Consider the following 27,489-nt stretch of genomic DNA (forward strand, 5'->3'; position numbering starts at 1 on the left):
GATTATTATTATTATTATATTATATTCAAGCCTGATAATGTTTAGTTCATGCACACATTTTTAAGACTTGTTTTTAGGATTGACATTGTGAGCTTTTTCATGCTTTTCAGTCTCTTCAACTGTTGAATATGGTGAGTTTTTACCTCAAATATTGGCTCCAGTTGAGAGTTTTAGTTGCATGGAGTTTAAATGATATTTAAATGATATTTCTAAAGTATTTTCTATCACCAGTATCTGTCAGCGTGTTTTCATGTCACATTTAATGCATCAACTCTTCTTCAGCAAATAATAAAAACACCTCGACCAAGTGTAGTAACATGATTTTGCTGATTTTGCAGTGTGCATTCAGCATTTTTAATGAAATATTTTTTTTTGTTTACTGTTTTTTTTTTGTGTGATTTTGGGCTATTTTTTGTGTGTGTTTTGTCATTTTTTCTGTGTTTTTTTGTGTGTTTTTTTTGGTTTTTATCTGTGTTTTTATGTTTTTTTTTTTGGTAATTGTTTGGTGTGTTTCTTGTGTTTTTTGTAAAAGAAAAATGTGTTTTTTGTATGTTTTTTATTTGTGTTTTTTGTAATTTTGTGTGCATTTTTTTTAACGTGTTCTTTGTATTTTTTTTTGTGTTTCAAAATGACCAAAAATCCCCCACAGAAGACACAAAATGACCAAAAAAGACACAAAATTACTTAAAAAAGACACAAAATGAATAAAAAAGACACAAAAGGACTAAAAAACAACAACAATAAAATATTAATAAGACTCAATCTAAAAACAGAGTTTGAGTTAAAAACAAGAAAATTATAAAAAGTAAAAAACGACAAGCAGAATAAATACATAATAATAATAAATAATAATAATAATAATAATAATAATAATAATGTTTTAAAAGGTGTTTGAAGGGGAATTATAGTCCGGGGGCGCGCACCGGGAGCGGAGCACGGGTACGAGCGGAAGTGTGGTTTGTTGTTGTTGTAGTGTTTCCTGTTCTCATAGACCTCTATGGTCCCAGCTGTCTGCATGTATCGAGCCTGTCCTCCCGCTCCGGATGAAGGTAACTCCGTCTCTCTTCTTCTCCTCCGGTTCTCCTCCCACATGTAACCCGCCTCCGCGGCTCCAGCTCCGGCTGCCCGCAGCGCTCCGCCCCGCTGAGCCCCGCGGAGCCCCGCGGAGCCCCGCGGAGCCCGGGCAGCGTGCGCCCTGCAGCGGCTACACAGACTACTCCAGCCCGGTGCTCCGACCTCCCGGGAGGCCTCGGCCGAGTTTACACTCTGCTCAAAGTTATAATGTTGGGCAATGTTTAACCCGAGGCAACCAGGCAGACACAGGGCAACTAGGCAACCAGCCACAGGGCAACTAGGCAACCAGGCAGACACAGGGCAACTAGGCAACCAGCCACAGGGCAACTAGGCAACCAGCCACAGGGCAACTAGGCAACCAGGCAGACACAGGGCAACTAGGCAACCAGCCACAGGGCAACTAGGCAACCAGGCAGACACAGGGCAACTAGGCAACCAGGCAGACACAGGGCAACTAGGCAACCAGGCAGCCAGACACAGGGCAACTAGGCAACCAGCCACAGGGCAACTAGGCAACCAGGCAGCCACAGGGGGAACAGGCAACTCGGCAGCCACAGGGCAACTAGGCAACCAGCCACAGGGCAACTAGGCAACCAGGCAGACACAGGGCAACTAGGCAACCAGCCACAGGGCAACTAGGCAACCAGGCAGACACAGGGCAACTAGGCAACCAGGCAGACACAGGGCAACTAGGCAACCAGGCAGCCAGACACAGGGCAACTAGGCAACCAGCCACAGGGCAACTAGGCAACCAGGCAGCCACAGGGGGAACAGGCAACTCGGCAGCCACAGGGCAACTAGGCAACCAGCCACAGGGCAACTAACCAGGCAGCCACAGGGCAACTAGGCAACCAGGCAGCCACAGGGGGAACAGGCAACTCGGCAGCCAGCCACAGGGCAACTAACCAGGCAGCCACTAGGCAACCAGGCAGCCAGCCACAGGGCAACTAGGCAGCCACGTGGCAACTAACCAGGCAGCCACAGGGCAACTAGGCAGCCACAGGGCAACTGGGCAAATAAGCAGCCACAGGGCAACTAGGCAACAAGGCAGCCACAGGGGGACCAGGCAACTAGGCAGCCAGCCACAGGGCAACTAACCAGGCAGCCCAGGGCAACTAGGCAGCCACAGGGCAGCCACAGGGCAACCGGGCAAATAGGCAGCCACAGGGCAACTAGGTAACCAGGCAGCCACAGGGCAACTAGGCAACCACAGGGCAACCAGGCAACCACAGGGCAACCAGGCAGCTAGGCAACCACAGGGCAACTAGGCAACCAGGCAGCCACAGGGCAACCAGTCAACCAACCAGGCAGCTCGGCAGCCAGTCAAACAGGCAACTAGGCAACCAGGGGTTGCACCAAATTGTTCCTAAGTCAGTAGAATTGTTAAGAAGACAACTGGGATGTTCCTCAGAACGTTCTGAAATGATTTTCACCGTTTTCTCACTGAAGAAGTTCTGAGATTTAAACTTGAGATGATTTAAACTTGAGATGATTTAAACTTGAGATGATTTAAACTTGAGATGATTTAAACTTGAGATGATTTAAACTTGAGATGATTTAAACTTGAGATGATTTAAACTTGAGATGATTTAAACTTGAGATGATTTAAACTTGAGATCATTTAAACTTGAGATCATTTAAACTTGAGATCATTTAAACTTGAGATCATTTAAACTTGAGATCAGTGGCTGGTTTCAGTAACTTATATAAAATAAATAATAATAGTAATAATAGTATGATTAATAACTATATTCTGTAATCTGGATTAAACCAACTGTCACACTGACTGAAAGGCATTTTAATTAAATGTCAACTGACAGAATATTAATATAATATTTATTATTTATGTGAAACATTCACACTAAAACTACTCCGACCAACTTCAATGAACAATATTTGTTAACACAATGTCTCAACTAAATATTAAAGAAATCAAATAAAAGTCATATAGATGTGCTGAAGTAAATAAATAATAATAAAGACTTTTCTTTCCTTTTCAGACTGCTGAGGGTTTCTATTAAATATTAGAAGAAATATAAGAACTTTGTCTTCAAGAGTCTCGTTTGTTCTCAAGTTTTAAGGAAAAAATTTAAGAAAATTAAGAGAAAAACTAGAGAAAAGATCAGAATTTCTTCATGAATACAAAACTTGTTACATTTGGTCTGAAGAGCAAAGTTAAGAAAAAAAAGTTGCACTGAAAAAGCATTTTCTTCTTAAGAATACTTTCTGAATCTGGCAACCAGGCAACTAGACAACCAGGCAACCAACCAGAGAAGTAGGCAGCCAGGCAACCAGTCAACCATTCAACCAGGCAACTAGACAACCAGTCAACCAACCAGACAACTAGGCAGTCAGGCAATCAGCCAACCAACCAGACAACTAGGCAACCAGTTAACCAACCAGACAACTAGGCAGTCAGGCAACCAGTTAACCAACCAGACAACTAGGCAGTCAGGCAATCAGTCAACCAACCAGACAACTAGGCAACCAGTTAACCAACCAGACAACTAGGCAGTCAGGCAATCAGCCAACCAACCAGACAACTAGGCAACCAGTCAACCAACCAGACAACTAGGCAGTCAGGCAACCAGTCAACCAACCAGACAACTAGGCAACCAGTCAACCAGCAGCGTTACATGCTCTCTGTCACTTTTGTCATTCCTGCTCTGTTTCTATATTTCTATGTTTGGACTGCCAGCTGTTGCTGTAGTTGTAGTGGCCCCCGACCAGGCAACCAGACAGCCCGGCAACTGGGCAGCCAGGCAACCAGGCAGCCAACCAAAAATCAAATCAAAATCAAAATTACTTTATTTATCCCAGAGGGGAAATTCAGTTAGTCTCGTAACCAGGCAACCAACCAGGCAACTAGGCAACCAGTCAACCAGCAGCGTTACATGCCCTCTGTCACTTTTGTCCTTACAGCTCTGGTTCTATGTTTCTATGTTTGGACTGTCAGCTGTTGCTGTAGTTGCCGTTGCTACATATTTTCCGTTAACTTAAAACTCCTGCCTGGTTGAAAAAGTTTTTAAAGCAACAGAATCCAGGTTTAGTCCTCGGTTATCTGGGCCCCCAACCAGGCAACTAGGCAGCCAGGCAACTAGGCAACCAGGCAACTAGGCAACCAGGCAGCCAGTGAAACAGGCAACCAGTCAACCAGCAGCGTTACGTGCTCTCTGTCACTTTTAACATCACAGCTCTGTTTCTATGTTTGGACTGTCAGCTGTTGCTGCAGTTGCTGTTGCTCCATATGTTGCGTTGAGTGGTTATAATGCGTCTAGTAATGATTAGTAGTATGAATAGTTTTTAGAATGGAGGTTTAGTAGTCTGTTGTCTGATCTAAAGTTGCTCTGAGGGGGAACGTGTCTGATCTGGTTTCTATCAGCTGACCTGCAGACTGTCAACAAGTTATATAACAAGTCTGCAACTTGTTCACCCCCAGGCAACCTGCTGCTGCTCATATCCACTCACAATACAGAACTGGAGAATAAATAACAAGAGAATAAATAACATGATAATAAATAACAGGAGAATAAATAACATGAGAATAAATAACAGGAGAATAAATAACAAGAGAATAAATAACAAGAGAATAAATAACAGGAGAATAAATAACAGGAGAATAAATAAAAACATAATAAATAACTGGAGAATAAATAACAAGAGAATAAATAACATGATAATAAATAACAGGAGAATAAATAACATGGGAATAAATAACATGAGAATAAATAACAAGATAATAAATAACTGGGGAATAAATAACAAGAGAATAAATAACAAGAGAATAAATAACAAGAGAATAAATAACAAGAGAATAAATAACAAGAGAATAAATAACATGAGAATAAATAACTGAAGAATAAATAACATGAGAATAAATAACATGAGAATAAATAACTGAAGAATAAATAACATGAGAATAAATAACAAGAGAATAAATAACATGAGAATAAATAACTGAAGAATAAATAACATGAGAATAAATAACAAGAGAATAAATAACATGAGAATAAATAACTGAAGAATAAATAACATGAGAATAAATAACTGGGGAATAAATAACAAGAATAAATAACTGAAGAATAAATAACTGAAGAATAAATAACAAGAGAATAAATAACAAGAGAATAAATAACATGAGAATAAATAACATGAGAATAAATAACAAGAGAATAAATAACAAGAGAATAAATAACTGAAGAATAAATAACAAGAGAATAAATAACAAGAGAATAAATAACAAGAGAATAAATAACAAGAGAATAAATAACTGAAGAATAAATAACATGAGAATAAATAACATGAGAATAAATAACATGAGAATAAATAACATGAGAATAAATAACTGAAGAATAAATAACATGAGAATAAATAACAAGAGAATAAATAACTGAAGAATAAATAACAAGAGAATAAATAACTGAAGAATAAATAACATGAGAATAAATAACAAGAGAATAAATAACATGAGAATAAATAACTGAAGAATAAATAACATGAGAATAAATAACAACAGAATAAATACCATGAGAATAAATAACATGAGAATAAATAACTGAAGAATAAATAACATGAGAATAAATAACTGAAGAATAAATAACATGAGAATAAATAACAACAGAATAAATAACATGAGAATAAATAACATGAGAATAAATAACTGAAGAATAAATAACATGAGAATAAATAACAAGAGAATAAATAACATGAGAATAAATAACTGAAGAATAAATAACATGAGAATAAATAACTGAAGAATAAATAACATGAGAATAAATAACAACAGAATAAATAACATGAGAATAAATAACATGAGAATAAATAACTGAAGAATAAATAACATGAGAATAAATAACAAGAGAATAAATAACAAGAGAATAAATAACTGAAGAATAAATAACAAGAGAATAAATAACATGAGAATAAATAACTGAAGAATAAATAACATGAGAATAAATAACATGAGAATAAATAACATGAGAATAAATAACTGAAGAATAAATAACATGAGAATAAATAACATGAGAATAAATAACATGAGAATAAATAACATGAGAATAAATAACTGGAGAATAAATAACGAGAATAAATAACAAGAGAATAAATAACATGAGAATAAATAACTGAAGAATAAATAACATGAGAATAAATAACATGAGAATAAATAACGAGAATAAATAACTGAAGAATAAATAACGAGAATAAATAACTGAAGAATAAATAACTGGAGAATAAATAACTGGGGAATAAATAAGAGAATAAATAACATGATAATAAATAACAGGAGAATAAATAACATGGGAATAAATAACATGAGAATAAATAACAAGATAATAAATAACTGGGGAATAAATAACAAGAGAATAAATAACAAGAGAATAAATAACGAGAATAAATAACAAGAGAATAAATAACAAGAGAATAAATAACATGAGAATAAATAACTGAAGAATAAATAACGAGAATAAATAACAAGAGAATAAATAACAAGAGAATAAATAACATGAGAATAAATAACTGGAGAATAAATAACTGGAGAATAAATAACAAGAGAATAAATAACATGAGAATAAATAACTGAAGAATAAATAACGAGAATAAATAACGAGAATAAATAACGTGAAAATAAATAACATGAGAATAAATAAAAAGATAATAAATAACAAGATAATAAATAAGATAATAAACAAAAAGAGAATAAATAACAAGATAATAAATAACAAGAGAATAAATAACAAGATAATAAATAACAAGATAATAAATAACAGGAGAATAAATAACAAGATAATAAATAACAAGAGAATAAATAACAAGAGAATAAATAACAAGATAATAAATAAAAAGAGAATAAATAACAAGATAATAAATAACAAGATAATAAATAACAGGAGAATAAATAACAAGATAATAAATAACAAGAGAATAAATAACAAGAGAATAAATAACAAGATAATAAATAACAAGATAATAAATAAAAAGATAATAATTAAAAAGATGATTATAATATATAACTTTTTATAGCTCCTGTGGTGAGGAGAGACTCGTTCTCCTCCTCGCGTCAACTTTTCACTAAAAGTTGACATAACCTACTCTGTGCATTCCCATCAAGAAATTATTATTTCACTATAACTATTGAAAAAAATATTCAGGTTTTATTACTTTTTTTTCTTGAAATGATTCCCTAATTTTGTATATTTGACTAAAATTGACCAATAATAATGAAAAAAATGTGAAAATGACATATCAATATGTTGGACATGAGTTGCCTTAAAAGGTGAAAAATAAAGTTGTTAATAATTTGTTCTACACGTCCTAAAACCAGTCTCCTTTAGGTCTCTGGGTTGATATCTGTAACTTTATTGCAAGCAATGTTGATGAAGATTTGAAGTTGTCTTGGAGGGATGAACTGTTCGGGTTCTTTGACTTTAACAAAAATAAAGAAAAAGTCAATAAAATATTTATTATACACCTCATCATACTGACGGTGGAATTTCATAATCATAGAGTCCAAACTAATAATTTCAAGCAGATAGAGAGACAGATAATTTAATTTAATTATATTTAAAATGAAGCAAATTAGGTATTTCTGTTTTAGTTTGACATGTGAGAAGAGTTTGGGGACTGTGGAGTATAAAACAGGATATTTATACACATTTATGCAGCAATCATTTAAAAAAAAAGGGAATTTAATAAATAATATGTCTGTATTTGTGCTACATGACTCGATTCTGGACCTTCTGCAACTTTTGTAACATTTTTCTTGGTTTTGTAGAACTTTGAAACACTGGTAATCTAAGAAATACTAGATTTTCTCCCTGAAATCAACACTATGTGATACAAATGTGTTGAAGTAAATAAATAGAAAGACTTTTCTTTCCTTTTCAGACTTCTGAGGGTTTCTATTAAATAAGATAAGAAATATAAGAAGAAATATAAGAACTTTGTCCTCAAGAGTCTCGTTTGTTCTCAAGTTTTAAGGAAAAAATTTAAGAAAATTAAGAGAAAAACTAAAGAAAAGATCAGATCAGACATTTGGTCTGAAGAGCAAAGTTAAGAAAAAAAGTTGCATTAAAAAAGCATTTTCTTCTTAAGAATACTTTCTGAATCTGGCGACCAGACAGCCAGGCAACTAGGCAACCAGTCAACCAACCAGCCAGGCAACTAGACAACCAGTCAACCAACCAGACAAGTAGGCAGCCAGTCAACCATTCAACCAGGCGACTAGACAACCAGGCAACCAGTCAACCAACTAGACAACTAGGCAGTCAGGCAACCAGTTAACCAACCAGACAAGTAGGCAGCCAGGCAACCAGTCAACCAGGCAACTAGACAACCAGGCAACCAGTCAACCAACTAGACAACTAGGCAGTCAGGCAACCAGTTAACCAACCAGACAAGTAGGCAGCCAGGCAACCAGTCAACCATTCAACCAGGCAACTAGACAACCAGGCAACCAGTCAACCAACTAGACAACTAGGCAGTCAGGCAACCAGTTAACCAACCAGACAAGTAGGCAGCCAGGCAACTAGACAACCAGGCAACCAGTCAACCAACTAGACAACTAGGCAGTCAGGCAACCAGTTAACCAACCAGACAAGTAGGCAACCAGTCAACCAACCAGGCAACCAGACAACCAGGCAACTAGACAACCAGTCAACCAACCAGACAAGTAGGCAGCCAGTCAACCATTCAACCAGGCAACTAGACAACCAGGCAACCAGTCAACCAACTAGACAACTCGGCAGTCAGGCAACCAGTTAACCAACCAGACAAGTAGGCAGCCAGGCAACCAGTCAACCATTCAACCAGGCAACTAGACAACCAGGCAACTAGACAACCAGGCAACCAGTCAACCAACCAGACAACCAGACAGCCAGGCAACTAGGCAACCAGTCAACCAACCAGACAAGTAGGCAGCCAGTCAACCAGACAGCCAGGCAACTAGGCAACCAGTCAACCAACCAGACAAGTAGGCAGCCAGTCAACCATTCAACCAGGCAACCAGTCAACCAACTAGACAACTAGGCAGTCAGGCAATCAGTTAACCAACCAGACAAGTAGGCAGCCAGGCAACCAGTCAACCATTCAACCAGGCAACTAGACAACCAGGCAACCAGTCAACCAACTAGACAAATAGGCAGTCAGGCAACCAGTCAACCAACCAGACAACTTTGAAACACTGGTAATCTAAGAAATACTAGATTTGTCTCCCTGAAATCAACACTATGTGATATTATTTCCAGTTTTATTATAGTTTTACAAAATTCTAGAGTCCAAACTAATAATTTCAACCAGCGAGAGAGAGACCGATAATTTATTAATTCCAAGAGAAATTCAAGTGTCAATGCAGCACGATGTTGTATTTTTATTATAATTATTACAAATATTAGCTATTACAGTTTTTGTTTCACATGTGTAAAGAGTTCGGGCTCGTGTGATTTTTTTTTTTTTTTACATATTTTCCAAATAGTCACATTTATTCCAAAACCAGATAAATAATCTTATTAAAGGTGTAATGTTTATTTAAACCATATTTCCGTATTATGTTTCATTACCAAGCTTTATTATGGTATTATTTTACCAGTTTAAATCTTTTTTTTCTGTGTCTTAGCAGCGTGGGACTCCTTTTGTTCATTCATAATTTCTTTGTATTATTATTATGATTAATAAAGACTAATTATTAATGATAACTGTGTTTGTTGCTGTGTTGCAGATTAACAGGTATGCCAAAGGAAAAATATGATCCTCCAGATCCCCGCAGATGTTACACCATCATGCCAGCGGAGGAGGCGGCCAACGGGAAGAAGTCTTACTGGGCCGAGCTCGAGATCTCCGGTCAGTCCCGTCCGTCAGGACTGGTGCTCCGTAGTTTGTTGGTCCTGTAGTTTGTTGGTCCTGTTGATCCTGTAGTTTGTTGCTCATGTTGATTCTGTAGTTTGTTGATCCTGTGGTTTGTTGATCATGTTGATTCTGTAGTTTGTTGATCATGTTGATTCTGTAGTTTGTTGGTCCTGTAGTTTGTTGATCATGTTGATTCTGTAGTTTGTTGGTCCTGTAGTTTGTTGATCATGTTGATCCTGTAGTTTGTTGATCCTGTGGTTTGTTGATCATGTTGATTCTGTAGTTTGTTGATCCTGTGGTTTGTTGATCATGTTGATTCTGTAGTTTGTTGATCCTGTGGTTTGTTGATCATGTTGATTCTGTAGTTTGTTGATCCTGTGGTTTGTTGATCATGTTGATTCTGTAGTTTGTTGATCCTGTGGTTTGTTGATCATGTTGATTCTGTAGTTTGTTGGTCCTGTAGTTTGTTGATCATGTTGATTCTGTAGTTTGTTGGTCCTGTAGTTTGTTGATCATGTTGATTCTGTAGTTTGTTGATCATGTTGATCCTGTGGTTTGTTGACCCTGTAGTTTGTTGATCATGTTGATCCTGTAGTTTGTTGATCATGTTGATTCTGTGGTTTGTTGACCCTTTGATCCTGTGGTTTGTTGATCCTGTAGTTTGATGATCCTGTAGTTTGTTGATCCTTTGATCCTGTAGTTTTTGACCCTGTAGTTTGTTGATCCTGTAGTTTGTTGATCCTTTGATCCTGTAGTTTGTTGATCCTGTAGTTTGTTGATCCTTTGATCCTGTAGTTTTTGACCCTGTAGTTTGTTGATCCTGTAGTTTGTTGATCCTTTGATCCTGTAGTTTGTTGATCCTGTAGTTTGTTGATCCTTTGATCCTGTAGTTTGTTGATCCTGTAGTTTGTTGATCCTTTGATCCTGTAGTTTGTTGATCCTGTAGTTTGTTGATCCTTTGATCCTGTAGTTTGTTGATCCTGTAGTTTGTTGATCCTGTAGTTTGTTGGTCCTGTAGATTGTTGATCCTGTAGTTTGTTGGTCCTGTAGTTTGTTGACCCTTTGATCCTGTAGTTTGTTGACCCTTTGAACCTGTAGTTTTTGACCCTGTGGTTTGTTGGTCCTGTAGTTTGTTGATCCTTTGATCCTGTAGTTTGTTGATCCTGTAGTTTGTTGATCCTGTAGTTTGTTGATCCTTTGATCCTGTAGTTTTTGACCCTGTAGTTTGTTGATCCTGTAGTTTGTTGATCCTTTGATCCTGTAGTTTTTGACCCTGTGGTTTGTTGGTCCTGTAGTTTGTTGATCCTTTGATCCTGTAGTTTTTGACCCTGTAGTTTGTTGATCCTGTAGTTTGTTGATCCTTTAGTCCTGTAGTTTGTTGATCCTGTGTTTTGTCGACCCTGTGGTTTGTTGACCCTGTGGTTTGTTGGTCCTGTAGTTTGTTGACCCTTTGATCCTGTAATTTGTTGACCCTGTAGTTTGTTGATCCTGTAGTTTGTTGATCCTGTAGTTTGTTGATCCTGTAGTTTGTTGATCCTGTTCTTTGTTGATCCTGTACTTTGTTGATCCTGTATTTTGTTGACCCTGTAGTTTGTTGATCCTGTACTTTGTTGATCCTGTACTTTGTTGACCCTGTGGTTTGTTGTTCCTGTAGTTTGATGATCCTTTTATTCTGTAGTTTGTTGACCCTGTGGTTTGTTGTTCCTGTAGTTTGTTGATCATTTGATCCCGTAGTTTGTTGATCATTTGATCCTGTAGTTTGTTGACCCTTTGGTTTGTTGATCCTGTAGTTTGTTGACCCTGTAGTTTGTTGTCTCAGGTCGTGTAAGGAGCCTGAGCAGCTCGTTATGGACGCTCACCCACCTGACAGCGCTGCACATCAACGACAACAACCTGAGCCGCATCCCGCCGGACATCGCCAAGCTGCCCAACCTGGTCTACCTGAACCTGTCGTCCAATAAGCTCCGCAGCCTGCCGGCCGAACTGGGCAACATGGTCTCTCTCAGGTAGGAACGAGATAAAAACATGCAACATGGTCTCTCTCAGGTAGGACAGAGTTAAAAACATGCAACATGGTCTCTCTCAGGTAGGAACGAGATAAAAACATGCAACATGGTCTCTCTCAGGTAGGACAGAGATAAAAACATGCAACATGGTCTCTCTCAGGTAGGACAGAGTTAAAAACATGCAACATGGTCTCTCTCAGGTAGGAACGAGATAAAAACATGCAACATGGTCTCTCTCAGGTAGGAACGAGATAAAAACATGCAACATGGTCTCTCTCAGGTAGGAACGAGATAAAAACATGCAACATGGTCTCTCTCAGGTAGGAACGAGTTAAAAACATGCAACATGGTCTCTCTCAGGTAGGAACGAGATAAAAACATGCAACATGGTCTCTCTCAGGTAGGAACAAGTTAAAAACATGCAACATGGTCTCTCTCAGGTAGGAACGAGTTAAAAACATGCAACATGGTCTCTCTCAGGTAGGAACGAGTTAAAAACATGCAACATGGTCTCTCTCAGGTAGGAACGAGTTAAAAACATGCAACATGGTCTCTCTCAGGTAGGAACGAGATAAAAACATGCAACATGGTCTCTCTCAGGTAGGAACGAGTTAAAAACATGCAACATGGTCTCTCTCAGGTAGGACAGAGATAAAAACATGCAACATGGTCTCTCTCAGGTAGGAACGAGTTAAAAACATGCAACATGGTCTCTCTCAGGTAGGAACGAGTTAAAAACATGCAACATGGTCTCTCTCAGGTAGGAACGAGATAAAAACATGCAACATGGTCTCTCTCAGGTAGGACAGAGATAAAAACATGCAACATGGTCTCTCTCAGGTAGGAACAAGTTAAAAACATGCAACATGGTCTCTCTCAGGTAGGAACGAGTTAAAAACATGCAACATGGTCTCTCTCAGGTAGGAACGAGTTAAAAACATGCAACATGGTCTCTCTCAGGTAGGAACGAGTTAAAAACATGCAACATGGTCTCTCTCAGGTAGGAACGAGATAAAAACATGCAACATGGTCTCTCTCAGGTAGGAACGAGTTAAAAACATGCAACATGGTCTCTCTCAGGTAGGAACAAGTTAAAAACATGCAACATGGTCTCTCTCAGGTAGGAACGAGTTAAAAACATGCAACATGGTCTCTCTCAGGTAGGAACGAGTTAAAAACATGCAACATGGTCTCTCTCAGGTAGGAACGAGTTAAAAACATGCAACATGGTCTCTCTCAGGTAGGACAGAGATAAAAACATGCAACATGGTCTCTCTCAGGTAGGAACGAGTTAAAAACATGCAACATGGTCTCTCTCAGGTAGGAACGAGTTAAAAACATGCAACATGGTCTCTCTCAGGTAGGAACGAGTTAAAAACATGCAACATGGTCTCTCTCAGGTAAGAACGAGTTAAAAACATGCAACATGGTCTCTCTCAGGTAGGAACAAGTTAAAAACATGCAACATGGTCTCTCTCAGGTAGGAACGAGTTAAAAACATGCAACATGGTCTCTCTCAGGTAGGAACGAGTTAAAAACATGCAACATGGTCTCTCTCAGGTAGGAACGAGTTAAAAACATGCAACATGGTCTCTCTCAGGTAGGACAGAGATAAAAACATGCAACATGGTCTCTCTCAGGTAGGAACGAGTTAAAAACATGCAACATGGTCTCTCTCAGGTAGGAACGAGTTAAAAACATGCAACATGGTCTCTCTCAGGTAGGAACGAGTTAAAAACATGCAACATGGTCTCTCTCAGTTAGGAACGAGTTAAAAACATGCAACATGGTCTCTCTCAGGTAGGAACGAGATAAAAACATGCAACATGGTCTCTCTCAGGTAGGACAGAGATAAAAACATGCAACATGGTCTCTCTCAGGTAGGAACAAGTTAAAAACATGCAACATGGTCTCTCTCAGGTAGGAACGAGTTAAAAACATGCAACATGGTCTCTCTCAGGTAGGAACGAGTTAAAAACATGCAACATGGTCTCTCTCAGGTAGGAACGAGTTAAAAACATGCAACATGGTCTCTCTCAGGTAGGAACGAGTTAAAAACATGCAACATGGTCTCTCTCAGGTAGGACAGAGATAAAAACATGCAACATGGTCTCTCTCAGGTAGGAACGAGTTAAAAACATGCAACATGGTCTCTCTCAGGTAGGAACGAGTTAAAAACATGCAACATGGTCTCTCTCAGTTAGGAACGAGTTAAAAACATGCAACATGGTCTCTCTCAGGTAGGAACGAGTTAAAAACATGCAACATGGTCTCTCTCAGGTAGGAACGAGATAAAAACATGCAACATGGTCTCTCTCAGGTAGGAACGAGTTAAAAACATGCAACATGGTCTCTCTCAGGTAGGACAGAGATAAAAACATGCAACATGGTCTCTCTCAGGTAGGAACGAGTTAAAAACATGCAACATGGTCTCTCTCAGGTAGGAACGAGTTAAAAACATGCAACATGGTCTCTCTCAGGTAGGACAGAGTTAAAAACATGCAACATGGTCTCTCTCAGGTAGGACAGAGATAAAAACATGCAACATGGTCTCTCTCAGGTAGGAACGAGTTAAAAACATGCAACATGGTCTCTCTCAGGTAGGAACGAGTTAAAAACATGCAACATGGTCTCTCTCAGGTAGGACAGAGATAAAAACATGCAACATGGTCTCTCTCAGGTAGGAACGAGTTAAAAACATGCAACATGGTCTCTCTCAGGTAGGAACGAGTTAAAAACATGCAACATGGTCTCTCTCAGGTAGGAACGAGATAAAAACATGCAACATGGTCTCTCTCAGGTAGGAACGAGTTAAAAACATGCAACATGGTCTCTCTCAGGTAGGAACGAGTTAAAAACATGCAACATGGTCTCTCTCAGGTAGGAACGAGTTAAAAACATGCAACATGGTCTCTCTCAGGTAGGAACGAGATAAAAACATGCAACATGGTCTCTCTCAGGTAGGAACGAGTTAAAAACATGCAACATGGTCTCTCTCAGGTAGGACAGAGTTAAAAACATGCAACATGGTCTCTCTCAGGTAGGACAGAGTTAAAAACATGCAACATGGTCTCTCTCAGGTAGGACAGGGTTAAAAACATGCACAAAACGTGTGTATTTTGTGTTATTTGTGTCTTTTGGGTCATTATGTGTCTTTCTTTTGGTCATTTTGTGTATTTTTTTTTCATAGTTAGAGAACGTGTTTTTTGACACAGAAACCTGATCTTCATGTCTTCTTCTCTTGCAGGGAATTGCTTTTAAACAACAATCTTTTACGAGTTCTGCCTTATGAACTTGGGAGGCTTTTCCAGTTACAAACCTTGGGGCTAAAAGGTGAGGCCTTTGTTTCTAATATTGCCATTAAATATGATTTGAAAATAATGTCAGAATGGTTTACTTGTTTAGTGTTATGTATTATTTATGTTGCTACTCTGGTTTCTGCTCTTTTTTCTAAGTAATGGTGTCATTATTTATGCATGACACAATAATACAATCAACAACATATGAGATAAATTGATATATTCTAAATTAAATCCTGACAGTTTTTAATTATCTACTTTGATGCAATTCTTGTCGCAGCAATTATTGCACTGCGAAAAAGGTGTTTAGTCTAAAAACCAGATCAAACAGTAAATCTGAGGGAAATTATCTTGCTGCATGGACAGATAATTTACCTTGACAAGATTTCTTGACAAGCATGTTGATCCTATGCTTCTGTACATGCAGCAAGATCATTTCCCTCAGATTTAGTGTTTTTATCTGGTTTTTAGACACATTTTTTGCAGTGTGTATTTTTACATTCCTAACAATTGAGAGCTTTTCTTCAGATGTTGGCTGGTGAATGAAAAGTTCTCCCTACTTTACTCTTTTCTATATTGATTATATGTGTTTGTTCTGCAGGAAACCCTTTGTCCCAAGACATCCTCAACCTGTACCAGGAGCCGGACGGAACCAGGAAGCTTTTGAACTACATGCTCGACAATCTAGCAGGTAAAAGGCTTCATGGGAACTGTCGCGGGGTTCTTCTTCTAAAAAAAAAAAATCCAGGTTTAGTCGGAAAATAAGGTTCTGAGTTTTTATTCTCCTCCTCGCCAGGTGCCAATATGTCCAAACCAAACAAAGGAATAAACAAATAAAATAAAGTAAATGAAGCCTTAGGCGGGCTGGCTCTTCTTAGCGAGCTGCGGGGGCCGGAGGCTCTTTTTAACGAGCCGCGGGGGCCGGAGGCTCTTTTCAACGAGCCGCGGGGGCCGGAGGCTCTTTTCAACGAGCCGCGGGGGCCGGAGGCTCTTTTTAACGAGCCGCGGGGGGCCGGAGGCTCTTTTTAACGAGCCGCGGGGGCCCGAGGCTCTTTTTAACGAGCCGCGGGGGCCGGAGGCTCTTTTTAACGAGCCGCGGGGGGCCGGAGGCTCTTTTTAACGAGCCGCGGGGGCCCGAGGCTCTTTTTAACGAGCCGCGGGGGGCCGGAGGCTCTTTTTAACGAGCTGCGGGGGCCGGAGGCTCTTTTTAACGAGCCGCGGGGCCGGCTTAGCGATCCCTGTTTGTTTACAACAAGCAGTGGACACGACTTTAAAAGTAGTGCAATAAAAATACAGATGTTTTCCCTAACATGATGAATAATCGTGATTAGTAATGGTGATTACAATATTGATCAAAATATTCGTGATTATCATTTTGGCCATAATCGTGCAGCCCTACATTTAATAATAATATACACATATTTTAAACAACACAACACAAGAATTTTAGTGTTTTATGGTTTGCTTTTATTTATTGTTTTTTATATTGTTTTTAAAAAAAGCAATGAAACTATTTATTGTTCTTGTTCTGTTTGTTTATGTACAGCACTTTGTAGCGGCTGTGGTTGTTTTTGAGTTGAATCTTCCTATAAAAAGACGTCTGTCCACACACCTGGTGCATGTTTACCTGTTGGTTTATTGTCAAGCTGAGCAGCAGAGTATCATAGCAGTGAACCTTTGTGTTTGTTTGTCTGCAGTTCACCCAGAGCAGCTCCCCCAGAGACCCTGGATCACTCTGAAAGAGCGAGACCAAATGAGTCCAACAGGTACGTTCACCTGGGGGGAAAAGTTCCTGTTGTGTGTTGAGAGAATTCCTCCTGCTGCATGTCTGATTGTGTGTTTAGGTGAAAAGGCATACACTACTGGTCAAAAGTTTTAGAACACACCAACTTTTCCAGAATTTAATTGAAAATGATGCAGTTTAATGTCTCAGTGTACTCTGAAATTAATGCACATTTGCAACATTTAAAATTCTTTATTGAGCATGATAGTGTTTTGAAAGTAAAAACAAGATTCAAAATCACATTTTATGTTGAACTAAAGGACTAAAAAAAGACACAAAATGACCAAAAAAAGACACCAAAAGACACAAAATGACCCAAGACTCCATAAAGTTTTAGAACACCCCAATTTTTCCAGTTTTTTATTGAAATTCAAGCAGTTCAAGTCAAATGAACAGCTTGAAAGGGTCCAAAGGTAAGTGGTGAACTGCCAGAGGTAAATAAAAAAAGGTAAGCTTAACCAAAACTGAAAAATAATGTACATTTCAGAATTATACAAGTAGGCCTTTTTCAGGGGACAAGAAATGGGTTAACAACTTAACTCTATGGAGTCTTGGGCTATTTTGTCCATTTTTGAATTCTTTTCATGTCTTTGTAAGTCATTTTGTGTCTTTTTTTGGTCATTTTGTGTCTTTTTTTGGTCATTTTGTGACTTTTAGTGTCTTTTTTTGTCATTTTGTGACTTTTGGTGTCTTTTTTTTAGTCATTTTGTGACTTTTGGTGTCTTTTTTTGGTCATTTTGTGACTTTTAGTGTCTTTTTGGTCATTTTGTGAATTGGTGTATTTTTTTGGTCATTTTGTGACTTTTAGTGTCTTTTTTGTCATTTTGTGTCTTTTAGTGTCTTTTTTAGTCATTTTGTGACTTATAGTGTCTTTTTTTGGTCATTTTGTGACTTTTTGTGTCTTTTTTTGTCATTTTGTGTCTTTTTTTAGTCCTTTAGTCCAACATAAAATGTGATTTTGAATCTCAATAAAGAATTTTAAATGTTGCAAATGTGCATTCATTTCAGAGTACACTGAGACATTAAACTGCATCATTTTCAATTAAATTCTGGAAAAGTTGGTGTGTTCTAAAACTTTTGACCAGTAGTGTCAGTTACGTTGATTCAGTCCATTCTCTGTCTCTGCACGATCAAATAAAGGCCCCAAAACGTGTTAATGAAGGTACCTGTCCAGGTGTAGCTGCTAACCTGGTGGTGTGTTTCTGCAGCTGTGTTCACCGTCATGTGCTACAACGTGCTGTGTGATAAGTACGCCACGCGGCAGCTCTACGGATACTGTCCGTCCTGGGCCCTCAACTGGGAATACCGCAAGAAAGGCATCATGGAGGAGATCACCAGCTGTGACGCCGACATCATCAGCCTGCAGGTCAGCACCTCCGTCACCTCAAACATCACCAGTTATTACTAGAGAAGGAGAAACAATGAACAAAATGAACAAAAAATACGTGTGTGTTTTTTATGTGAGCAGGAGGTGGAGACGGAGCAGTACTCCTCCTTGTTCTGATGATGTTTTATCTGAGCAGGAGGTGGAGACGGAGCAGTACTCCTCCTTGTTCTGATGATGTTTTCTGTGAGCAGGAGGTGGAGACGGAGCAGTACTCCTCCTTGTTCTGATGATGTTTTCTGTGAGCAGGAGGTGGAGACGGAGCAGTACTCCTCCTTGTTCTGATGATGTTTTCTGTGAGCAGGAGGTGGAGACGGAGCAGTGCTCCTCCTTGTTCTGATGATGTTTTCTGTGAGCAGGAGGTGGAGACGGAGCAGTACTCCTCCTTGTTCTGATGATGTTTTCTGTGAGCAGGAGGTGGAGACGGAGCAGTGCTCCTCCTTGTTCTGATGATGTTTTCTGTGAGCAGGAGGTGGAGACGGAGCAGTACTCCTCCTTGTTCTGATGATGTTTTATATCTCTGAGCAGGAGGTGGAGACGGAGCAGTACTCCTCCTTGTTCTGATGATGTTTTCTGTGAGCAGGAGGTGGAGACGGAGCAGTACTCCTCCTTGTTCTGATGATGTTTTATATGAGCAGGAGGTGGAGACGGAGCAGTACTCCTCCTTGTTCTGATGATGTTTTCTGTGAGCAGGAGGTGGAGACGGAGCAGTACTCCTCCTTGTTCTGATGATGTTTTCTGTGAGCAGGAGGTGGAGACGGAGCAGTACTCCTCCTTGTTCTGATGATATATATTTGTGAGCAGGAGGTGGAGACGGAGCTGTACTCCTCCTTGTTCTGATGATGTTTTATATGAGCAGGAGGTGGAGACGGAGCTGTACTCCTCCTTGTTCTGATGATGTTTTATATGAGCAGGAGGTGGAGACGGAGCTGTACTCCTCCTTGTTCTGATGATGTTTTCTGTGAGCAGGAGGTGGAGACGGAGCAGTACTCCTCCTTGTTCTGATGATGTTTTCTGTGAGCAGGAGGTGGAGACGGAGCAGTACTACTCCTTGTTCTGATGATGTTTTATATGAGCAGGAGGTGGAGACGGAGCTGTACTCCTCCTTGTTCTGATGATGTTTTATATGAGCAGGAGGTGGAGACGGAGCTGTACTCCTCCTTGTTCTGATGATGTTTTCTGTGAGCAGGAGGTGGAGACGGAGCTGTACTCCTCCTTGTTCTGATGATGTTTTATATGAGCAGGAGGTGGAGACGGAGCTGTACTCCTCCTTGTTCTGATGATGTTTTCTGTGAGCAGGAGGTGGAGACGGAGCTGTACTCCTCCTTGTTCTGATGATGTTTTCTGTGAGCAGGAGGTGGAGACGGAGCTGTACTCCTCCTTGTTCTGATGATGTTTTCTGTGAGCAGGAGGTGGAGACGGAGCAGTACTCCTCCTTGTTCTGATGATGTTTTCTGTGAGCAGGAGGTGGAGACGGAGCAGTGCTCCTCCTTGTTCTGATGATGTTTTATCTGAGCAGGAGGTGGAGACGGAGCAGTGCTCCTCCTTGTTCTGATGATGTTTTCTGTGAGCAGGAGGTGGAGACGGAGCAGTACTCCTCCTTGTTCTGATGATGTTTTCTATGAGCAGGAGGTGGAGACGGAGCAGTACTCCTCCTTGTTCTGATGATGTTTTCTATGAGCAGGAGGTGGAGACGGAGCAGTGCTCCTCCTTGTTCTGATGATGTTTTCTATGAGCAGGAGGTGGAGACGGAGCAGTACTCCTCCTTGTTCTGATGATATATATTTGTGAGCAGGAGGTGGAGACGGAGCAGTACTCCTCCTTGTTCTGATGATGTTTTCTGTGAGCAGGAGGTGGAGACGGAGCAGTACTACTCCTTGTTCCTGGAGACTCTGCAGCAGCGCGGCTATGACGGATACTTCTGCCCAAAGTCTCGAGCCAAACTGGTTTCAGAGCAGGAGAGGAAACACGTGGACGGCTGCGCTGTCTTCTTCAAGACCCACAAGTCAGTTCTCGCTAACGCTAGCTGTGCTAACGCTAGCTGTGCTAACGCTAGCTGTGCTAACGCTAGCTGTGTGTTTCAGCTTCTCTCTGGTTTCTGTTTCAAGTCAACAAAAAAGATGTATCATGACCAAAAAGACACAAATTGACCAAAAAAAAGACACAAAATGAACAAAAAAGATGTATAATGACCATAAAAGACACAAAATGAACAAAAAAGACACAAAATTACTAAAAAAAAGATGTAACATAACCAATAAAAAGACACAAAATGAACAAAAAAGATGTATAATGACCATAAAAGACACAAAATGAACAAAAAAGACACAAAATTACTAAAAAAAAGATGTAACATAACCAATAAAAAGACACAAAATGAACAAAAAAGATGTATCATGACCATAAGAGACACATATTGACCAAAAAAAGACACAAAATGAACAAAAAAGATGTATAATGAGCATAAAAGACACAAATTGACAAAAAAAAGACACAAATTGACCAAAAAAAGACACAAAATGAACAAAAAAAGACACAAATTGACCAAAAAAAGACACAAAATGAACAAAAAAGATGTATGACCAAAAAGACACAAATTGACCAAAAAAAAAGACACAAATTGACCAAAAAAAGACACAAAATGAACAAAAAAGATGTATAATGACCAAAAAGACACAAATTGACCAAAAAGAAGACACAAAATTACTAAAAAAAAGATGTAACATAACCAATAAAAAGACACAAAATGAACAAAAAAGATGTATAATGACCAAAAAGACACAAATTGACCAAAAAAAAAGACACAAATTGACCAAAAAAAGACACAAAATGAACAAAAAAAGACACAAATTGACCAAAAAAAGACACAAAATGAACAAAAAAGATGTATGACCAAAAAGACACAAATTGACCAAAAAAAAAAGACACAAATTGACCAAAAAAAGACACAAAATGAACAAAAAAGATGTATAATGACCAAAAAGACACAAATTGACCAAAAAGAAGACACAAAATTACTAAAAAAAAGATGTAACATAACCAATAAAAAGACACAAAATGAACAAAAAAGATGTATAATGACCAAAAAGACACAAATTGACCAAAAAAGATGTATAATGACCAAAAAGACACAAATTGACCAAAAAAGATGTATAATGACCAAAAAGACACAAATTGACAATTAACAAATTGACAATTAACACAACAGAACCCAACAGGTTTTAATGGTAGAATAACACAACAGAACCCAACAGGTTTTAATGGTAGAATAACAGCACAGAACCCAACAGGCTTTAATGGTAGAATAACACAACAGAACCCAACAGGTTTTAATGGTAGAATAACACAACAGAACCCAACAGGTTTTAATGGTAGAATAACACAACAGAACCCAACAGGTTTTAATGGTAGAATAACACAACAGAACCCAACAGGTTTTAATGGTAGAATAACACAACAGAACCCAACAGGCTTTAATGGTAGAATAACACAACAGAACCCAACAGGTTTTAATGGTAGAATAACACAACAGAACCCAACAGGTTTTAATGGTAGAATAACACAACAGAACCCAACAGGTTTTAATGGTAGAATAACACAACAGAACCCAACAGGTTTTAATGGTAGAATAACACAACAGAACCCAACAGGTTTTAATGGTAGAATAACACAACAGAACCCAACAGGTTTTAATGGTAGAATAACACAACAGAACCCAACAGGCTTTAATGGTAGAATAACACAACAGAACCCAACAGGTTTTAATGGTAGAATAACACAACAGAACCCAACAGGTTTTAATGGTAGAATAACACAACAGAACCCAACAGGTTTTAATGGTAGAATAACACAACAGAACCCAACAGGTTTTAATGGTAGAATAACACAACAGAACCCAACAGGCTTTAATGGTAGAATAACACAACAGAACCCAACAGGCTTTAATGGTAGAATAACACAACAGAACCCAACAGGTTTTAATGGTAGAATAACACAACAGAACCCAACAGGTTTTAATGGTAGAATAACACAACAGAACCCAACAGGCTTTAATGGTAGAATAACACAACAGAACCCAACAGGTTTTAATGGTAGAATAACACAACAGAACCCAACAGGTTTTAATGGTAGAATAACACAACAGAACCCAACAGGCTTTAATGGTAGAATAACACAACAGAACCCAACAGGTTTTAATGGTAGAATAACACAACAGAACCCAACAGGCTTTAATGGTAGAATAACACAACAGAACCCAACAGGTTTTAATGGTAGAATAACACAACAGAACCCAACAGGTTTTAATGGTAGAATAACACAACAGAACCCAACAGGCTTTAATGGTAGAAATGCAGTAATGCTTTCCCGCCTTAAATGGGCTAACATGTTTCTCTTGTGTCTGTTTGTGCAGGTTCACTCTGGTCCAGAAACACACGGTGGAGTTCAACCAGGTGGCCATGGCCAACTCTGAGGGGTCAGAGGTCATGCTGAACAGAGTGATGACCAAAGACAACATCGGGGTGGCCGTGCTGCTGGAGGTCAACAAGGACTTGTTCTCTGATGGTGAGAAACAGCAGCTCATGTTACTGTCCCTTCTCCTGTTGCTTTAGATACCTTGAAAATGCTTGAATTTAACTCTTAAAACATACGATAATACACAGGACAAGATGTTACTATCCCTTGTGCCATAATCTTATAGAAACACATTTAGTAGTCCAGTTCATTTACCAACCAACTGATATTACAATCATCACATAGAACCCTACACCGTCATACGTCTACAGCTAGGGCTGCACAATTAATCACATTTTAACCCTGATCATGATTTTGGCCGCCACCATTAAATTAACCTGATCGTCGGTGATATTTCCATTTTAAAATGCGTCTCTCCTGCATATCTAATCAATCAGTAGTCCACCAACCACCAGGGGGCGGGGCCGTGTTTCTCCCCTGAAAACAGCCTGGTTACTGATTGGATAGAACACTAGAACAGGATGTGACGTAGTACTGGACGCCACAACAACACGCGAGATTTGTAAAAGCTGGTGAAGCAGTGTTGCCAACTTAGTGACTTTGTTGCTATATTTAGAGACTTTTCAGACCCCCTTAGAGACTATTTTTTAAAAAGTGGCCGGAGACAAATCCAGCGACTTTTTCTGGTGTTATTGGAGACTTTTGGAGACTCGTTCTTACTCTTCTTAACGAGCCGCGGGGCCGGAGGCTCTTCTTAACTAGCAGCGGGGGCCGGAGGCTCTTCTTAACGAGCAGCGGGGGCCGGAGGCTCTTCTTAACGAGCCACGGGGGCCGGAGGCTCTTCTTAACGAGCAGCGGGGGCCGGAGGCTCTTCTTAATGAGCCGCGGGGGCCGGAGGCTCTTCTTAACGAGCCGCGGGGGCCGGAGGCTCTTCTTAACCAGCAGCGGGGGCCGGAGGCTCTTCTTAACGAGCAGCGGGGGCCGGAGGCTCTTCTTAACAAGCCGCGGGGGCCGGAGGCTCTTCTTAACGAGCAGCGGGTGCCGGAGGCTCTTCTTAACGAGCCACGGGGGCCGGAGGCTCTTCTTAACGAGCAGCGGGGGCCGGAGGCTCTTCTTAACAAGCCGCGGGGGCCGGAGGCTCTTCTTAACGAGCAGCGGGGCCGGAGGCTCTTCTTAACGAGCAGCGGGGGCCGGAGGCTCTTCTTATAGGGACAGAATAAGGACAGAATCTTTTTTCCAGCTGCAAAAAGTTGCATTAAGCTGGAGAAAGAAAGAAACTCCTCACATTTAAAAAGCCGATAAATTACGCAATGATTAATAATTTTATCACTAATTGTGTCCCTTAAATAGCTTCTGCACAGGTTTATTATCAATCTGGGTAATATTTCCTGGACATGTGAAGAGAACCTGAGGTTGATTAGAAACATGAGGTTTATCTGCAGTCATGTGTTTTTACCACAAGGTGTCACTAGTGACTGTGGTCAGAAATCAATCAAATCCATTTGATGCCAATCAATGGAGTGATGCAGGAGGACAGACAAAACACACACACAAAATAAAATACTAACAAATAAAAAGAGGAGTGGTCGGCCATGTCTTCATTATCAATCGAATAAAAGAAGAGAAAGATGGTTCTTTAAATGGGTTTTCACTCTATCGAGTCCTTTTCATCCTGCCTGTCTACACCACTTGTGTCTTTTTTTGGTCATTTTGTCTTTTTTTTGGTAATTTTGTGTCTTTTTTGGTAATTTTGTGTCTTTTTGGTCATTTTGTGTCTTTTTGGTCATTTTGTGTCTTTTTTGGTCATTTTGTGTCTTTTTTAGTCCTTTAGTCCAACATAAAATGTGATTTTTAATCTTTTTTTTAACTTTCAAAACACTATCATGCTCAATAAAGAATGTTAAATGTGTCAAATGTGAGCAAAGGTGTCAAATCTACCATATAAGAGGGTTCCATCCAGTTCTATCATTTGATACTAAATCTATTTGAGCTTGTCTCCAGTTTTACTTGGTATATCATCATCAAACTGAAACTGGCCTCATGGAGTTTACAGCCAGAACTTTAGAGGTAAATGTACAGTAGGGCTCCACGCTGCTTTGTTTTCTAGTCTGATGGAAGCAACAAGTCTGGATTATTTGGAGATTCTGGACTCCACAGGGTTAAAAGGCATCAATGGAGGGAAAAGATCTAATTATTAGTGACAAACTTCCATAATTTAGGAATCAGAAATGAAGGAGAGCAGTGATTAGTCAGCAGATTTGTGGGGTGAAATTTCTGCTGCTGCTCTGGTTTCAAAAACCTGATTTATACACAGCTTCAGTCTGTATTTGTCTGTTAATTTATTACATTTAGGACAGTATTGTTGCATGTATTACATAAAGGGACCGTCCGGATACAGTAAAACTTCCCTGTTTGCTGTTTGTGGTTGATTTAATTGTTTTTAACTCACGTTCTGCAAATCTTCCTCTTCCTTTTAATACTTTTATTTTTCTGTCTCAGCACGTTTCTGAAGTTTCATCAGCGTTCGGTGCTTTTCTCTAACCAAAGCAGCCAAAATTAGACCAAGATCAGCTTTTATTAGGGGGTTTTGGTGGGTTTACCAAGCCTCTTTTAAAGTTTTTATCTTGTGTTTAAGGTTTTGTCCTGATTTCAGTCCTTCATTGGTTTTGGATTGTAGCATTACACTGTAAAAAATAAGGTGTGTCTAAAACCAGATCAAACAGTAAATCTGCTGCATGGACAGATAATTTACCTTGACAAGATTTATTAAATGAAGATTATTAAATCTAGAAATAAGCATGTTGAACACTTAAAACAATAAATTAACTCTTAAACCAGATAAATGAAAGCTGCCAGCAGTGATGAACTGGCCCGAGCAGAGTGACCTGATGATTATTTGGTTCTTAACAAGATTTTAAAAAAAACTTTAGATTTAGAAGTGTTAGATCATTTATCTGGTTTTAAGAGTTAATTTATTATTTTAAGTGTTCAACATGCTTATTTATAGATTTAATAATCTTAATTTAAGAAATCTCTTGGTTTTATTCTGATTTTATTTGGTTTTATTGTGGTTTTAACTGGTTTTATTCTCGTTTTATGTGGTTTCATTTTGGTTTTAACTGGTTTTATTCTGGTTTTAACTGGTTTTATTATGGTTTTATGTGGTTTTATTCTGGTTTTATGTGGTTTTATTCTGGTTTTAAGAGTTAATTTCTTATTTTAAGTGTTCAACGTGCTTATTTCTAGATTTAATAATCTTAATTTCAGAAATCTCTCGGTTTTATTCTGGTTTTATTCTTGTTTTATGTTTTTATTCTGGTTTTAACTGGTTTTATTCTGGTTTTATGTGGTTTTATTCTGGTTTTATGTGGTTTTATGTGGTTTTCTGGTTTTAACAGTTTTTTTTGTGGTTTTATTTGGTTTTATTTTGGTTTTAACTGGTTTTATTCTCGTTTTATGTGGTTTCATTTTGGTTTTAACTGGTTTTATTCTGTTTTAACTGGTTTTATTCTGGTTTTATGTGGTTTTATGTGGTCTTATTCTAGTTTTATTCTTGTTTTAAGAGTTAATTTCTTATTTTTAGTGTTCAACATGCTTTTTTCTAGATTTAATAATCTTAATTTAATAAATCTTGTCAAGGTAAATTATCTGTCCATGCAGCAAGATCATTTCCCTCAGATTTACTGTTTGATCTGGTTTTTAAACACCTTTTTGCAGTGTGCGTATTGTGTGTCCTGGTATAATCCCTGTTTTGTGGTTCTGTGTCTCCAGGCATGAAGCCAACTCAGGAGAGGCAGCTGATCCTGGTGGCCAACGCCCACATGCACTGGGACCCCGAGTACTCGGACGTCAAGCTGATCCAGACCATGATGTTCCTGTCGGAGCTGAAGAGCATCGCTGAGAGGGCCTCGGGCTCCACGGCGACCGGTTCGCCCGCCGCCAACCCGTCCTCCATCCCCATCGTCCTGTGTGCTGACCTCAACTCGCTGCCCGACTCCGGTAGGACCCTCTTTATTCTGCTTTTAACTGGTTTTAACTCCGGTAGGACCCTCTTTATTCTGCTTTTAACTGGTTTAACTCCGGTAGGACCCTTTTATTCTGCTTTTAACTGGTTTTAACTCCGGTAGGACCGTCTTTATTCTGCTTTTAACTGGTTTTAACTCCAGTAGGACCCTCTTTATTCTGCTTTTAACTGGTTTTAACTCTGGTAGGACCCTCTTTATTCTGCTTTTAACTGGTTTTAACGCCGGTAGGACCCTCTTTATTCTGCTTTTAACTGGTTTAACTCCGGTAGGACCCTCTTTATTCTGCTTTTAACTGGTTTAACTCCGGTAGGACCCTTTTATTCTGGTTTTAACTCCGGTAGGACCCTCTTTATTCTGCTTTTAACTGGTTTAACTCCGGTAGGACCCTCTTTATTCTGGTTTTAACTCCGGTAGGACCGTCTTTATTCTGCTTTTAACTGGTTTTAACTCCAGTAGGACCCTCTTTATTCTGCTTTTAACTGGTTTTAACTCCGGTAGGACCGTCTTTATTCTGCTTTTAACTGGTTTTAACTCCAGTAGGACCCTCTTTATTCTGCTTTTAACTGGTTTTAACTCCGGTAGGACCGTCTTTATTCTGCTTTTA

General features: G+C 39.1%; 1 protein-coding gene across 1 annotated transcript in view; it reads left to right on the plus strand.

Annotated features, from left to right (window-relative positions):
* Positions 1 to 956: 956 nt before the first annotated feature.
* The window catches only part of cnot6l (CCR4-NOT transcription complex, subunit 6-like), a 36,500-nt gene continuing 9,967 nt past the window's right edge, over positions 957 to 27,489 (plus strand). The window contains exons 1-10 of the mRNA XM_059337819.1: positions 957 to 1,049; positions 9,788 to 9,909; positions 11,735 to 11,921; positions 15,169 to 15,254; positions 15,822 to 15,911; positions 16,918 to 16,986; positions 18,212 to 18,369; positions 20,238 to 20,392; positions 22,799 to 22,950; positions 26,632 to 26,859. Of these exons, the coding sequence (XP_059193802.1) occupies positions 9,798 to 9,909; positions 11,735 to 11,921; positions 15,169 to 15,254; positions 15,822 to 15,911; positions 16,918 to 16,986; positions 18,212 to 18,369; positions 20,238 to 20,392; positions 22,799 to 22,950; positions 26,632 to 26,859 (1,237 nt within the window). The 5' untranslated portion in view covers positions 957 to 1,049; positions 9,788 to 9,797. The remainder of the gene's footprint in view (positions 1,050 to 9,787; positions 9,910 to 11,734; positions 11,922 to 15,168; positions 15,255 to 15,821; positions 15,912 to 16,917; positions 16,987 to 18,211; positions 18,370 to 20,237; positions 20,393 to 22,798; positions 22,951 to 26,631; positions 26,860 to 27,489) is intronic.

Source organism: Centropristis striata, chromosome 7 (assembly GCF_030273125.1).
Source record: "Centropristis striata isolate RG_2023a ecotype Rhode Island chromosome 7, C.striata_1.0, whole genome shotgun sequence".
NCBI lineage: Eukaryota > Metazoa > Chordata > Actinopteri > Perciformes > Serranidae > Centropristis > Centropristis striata.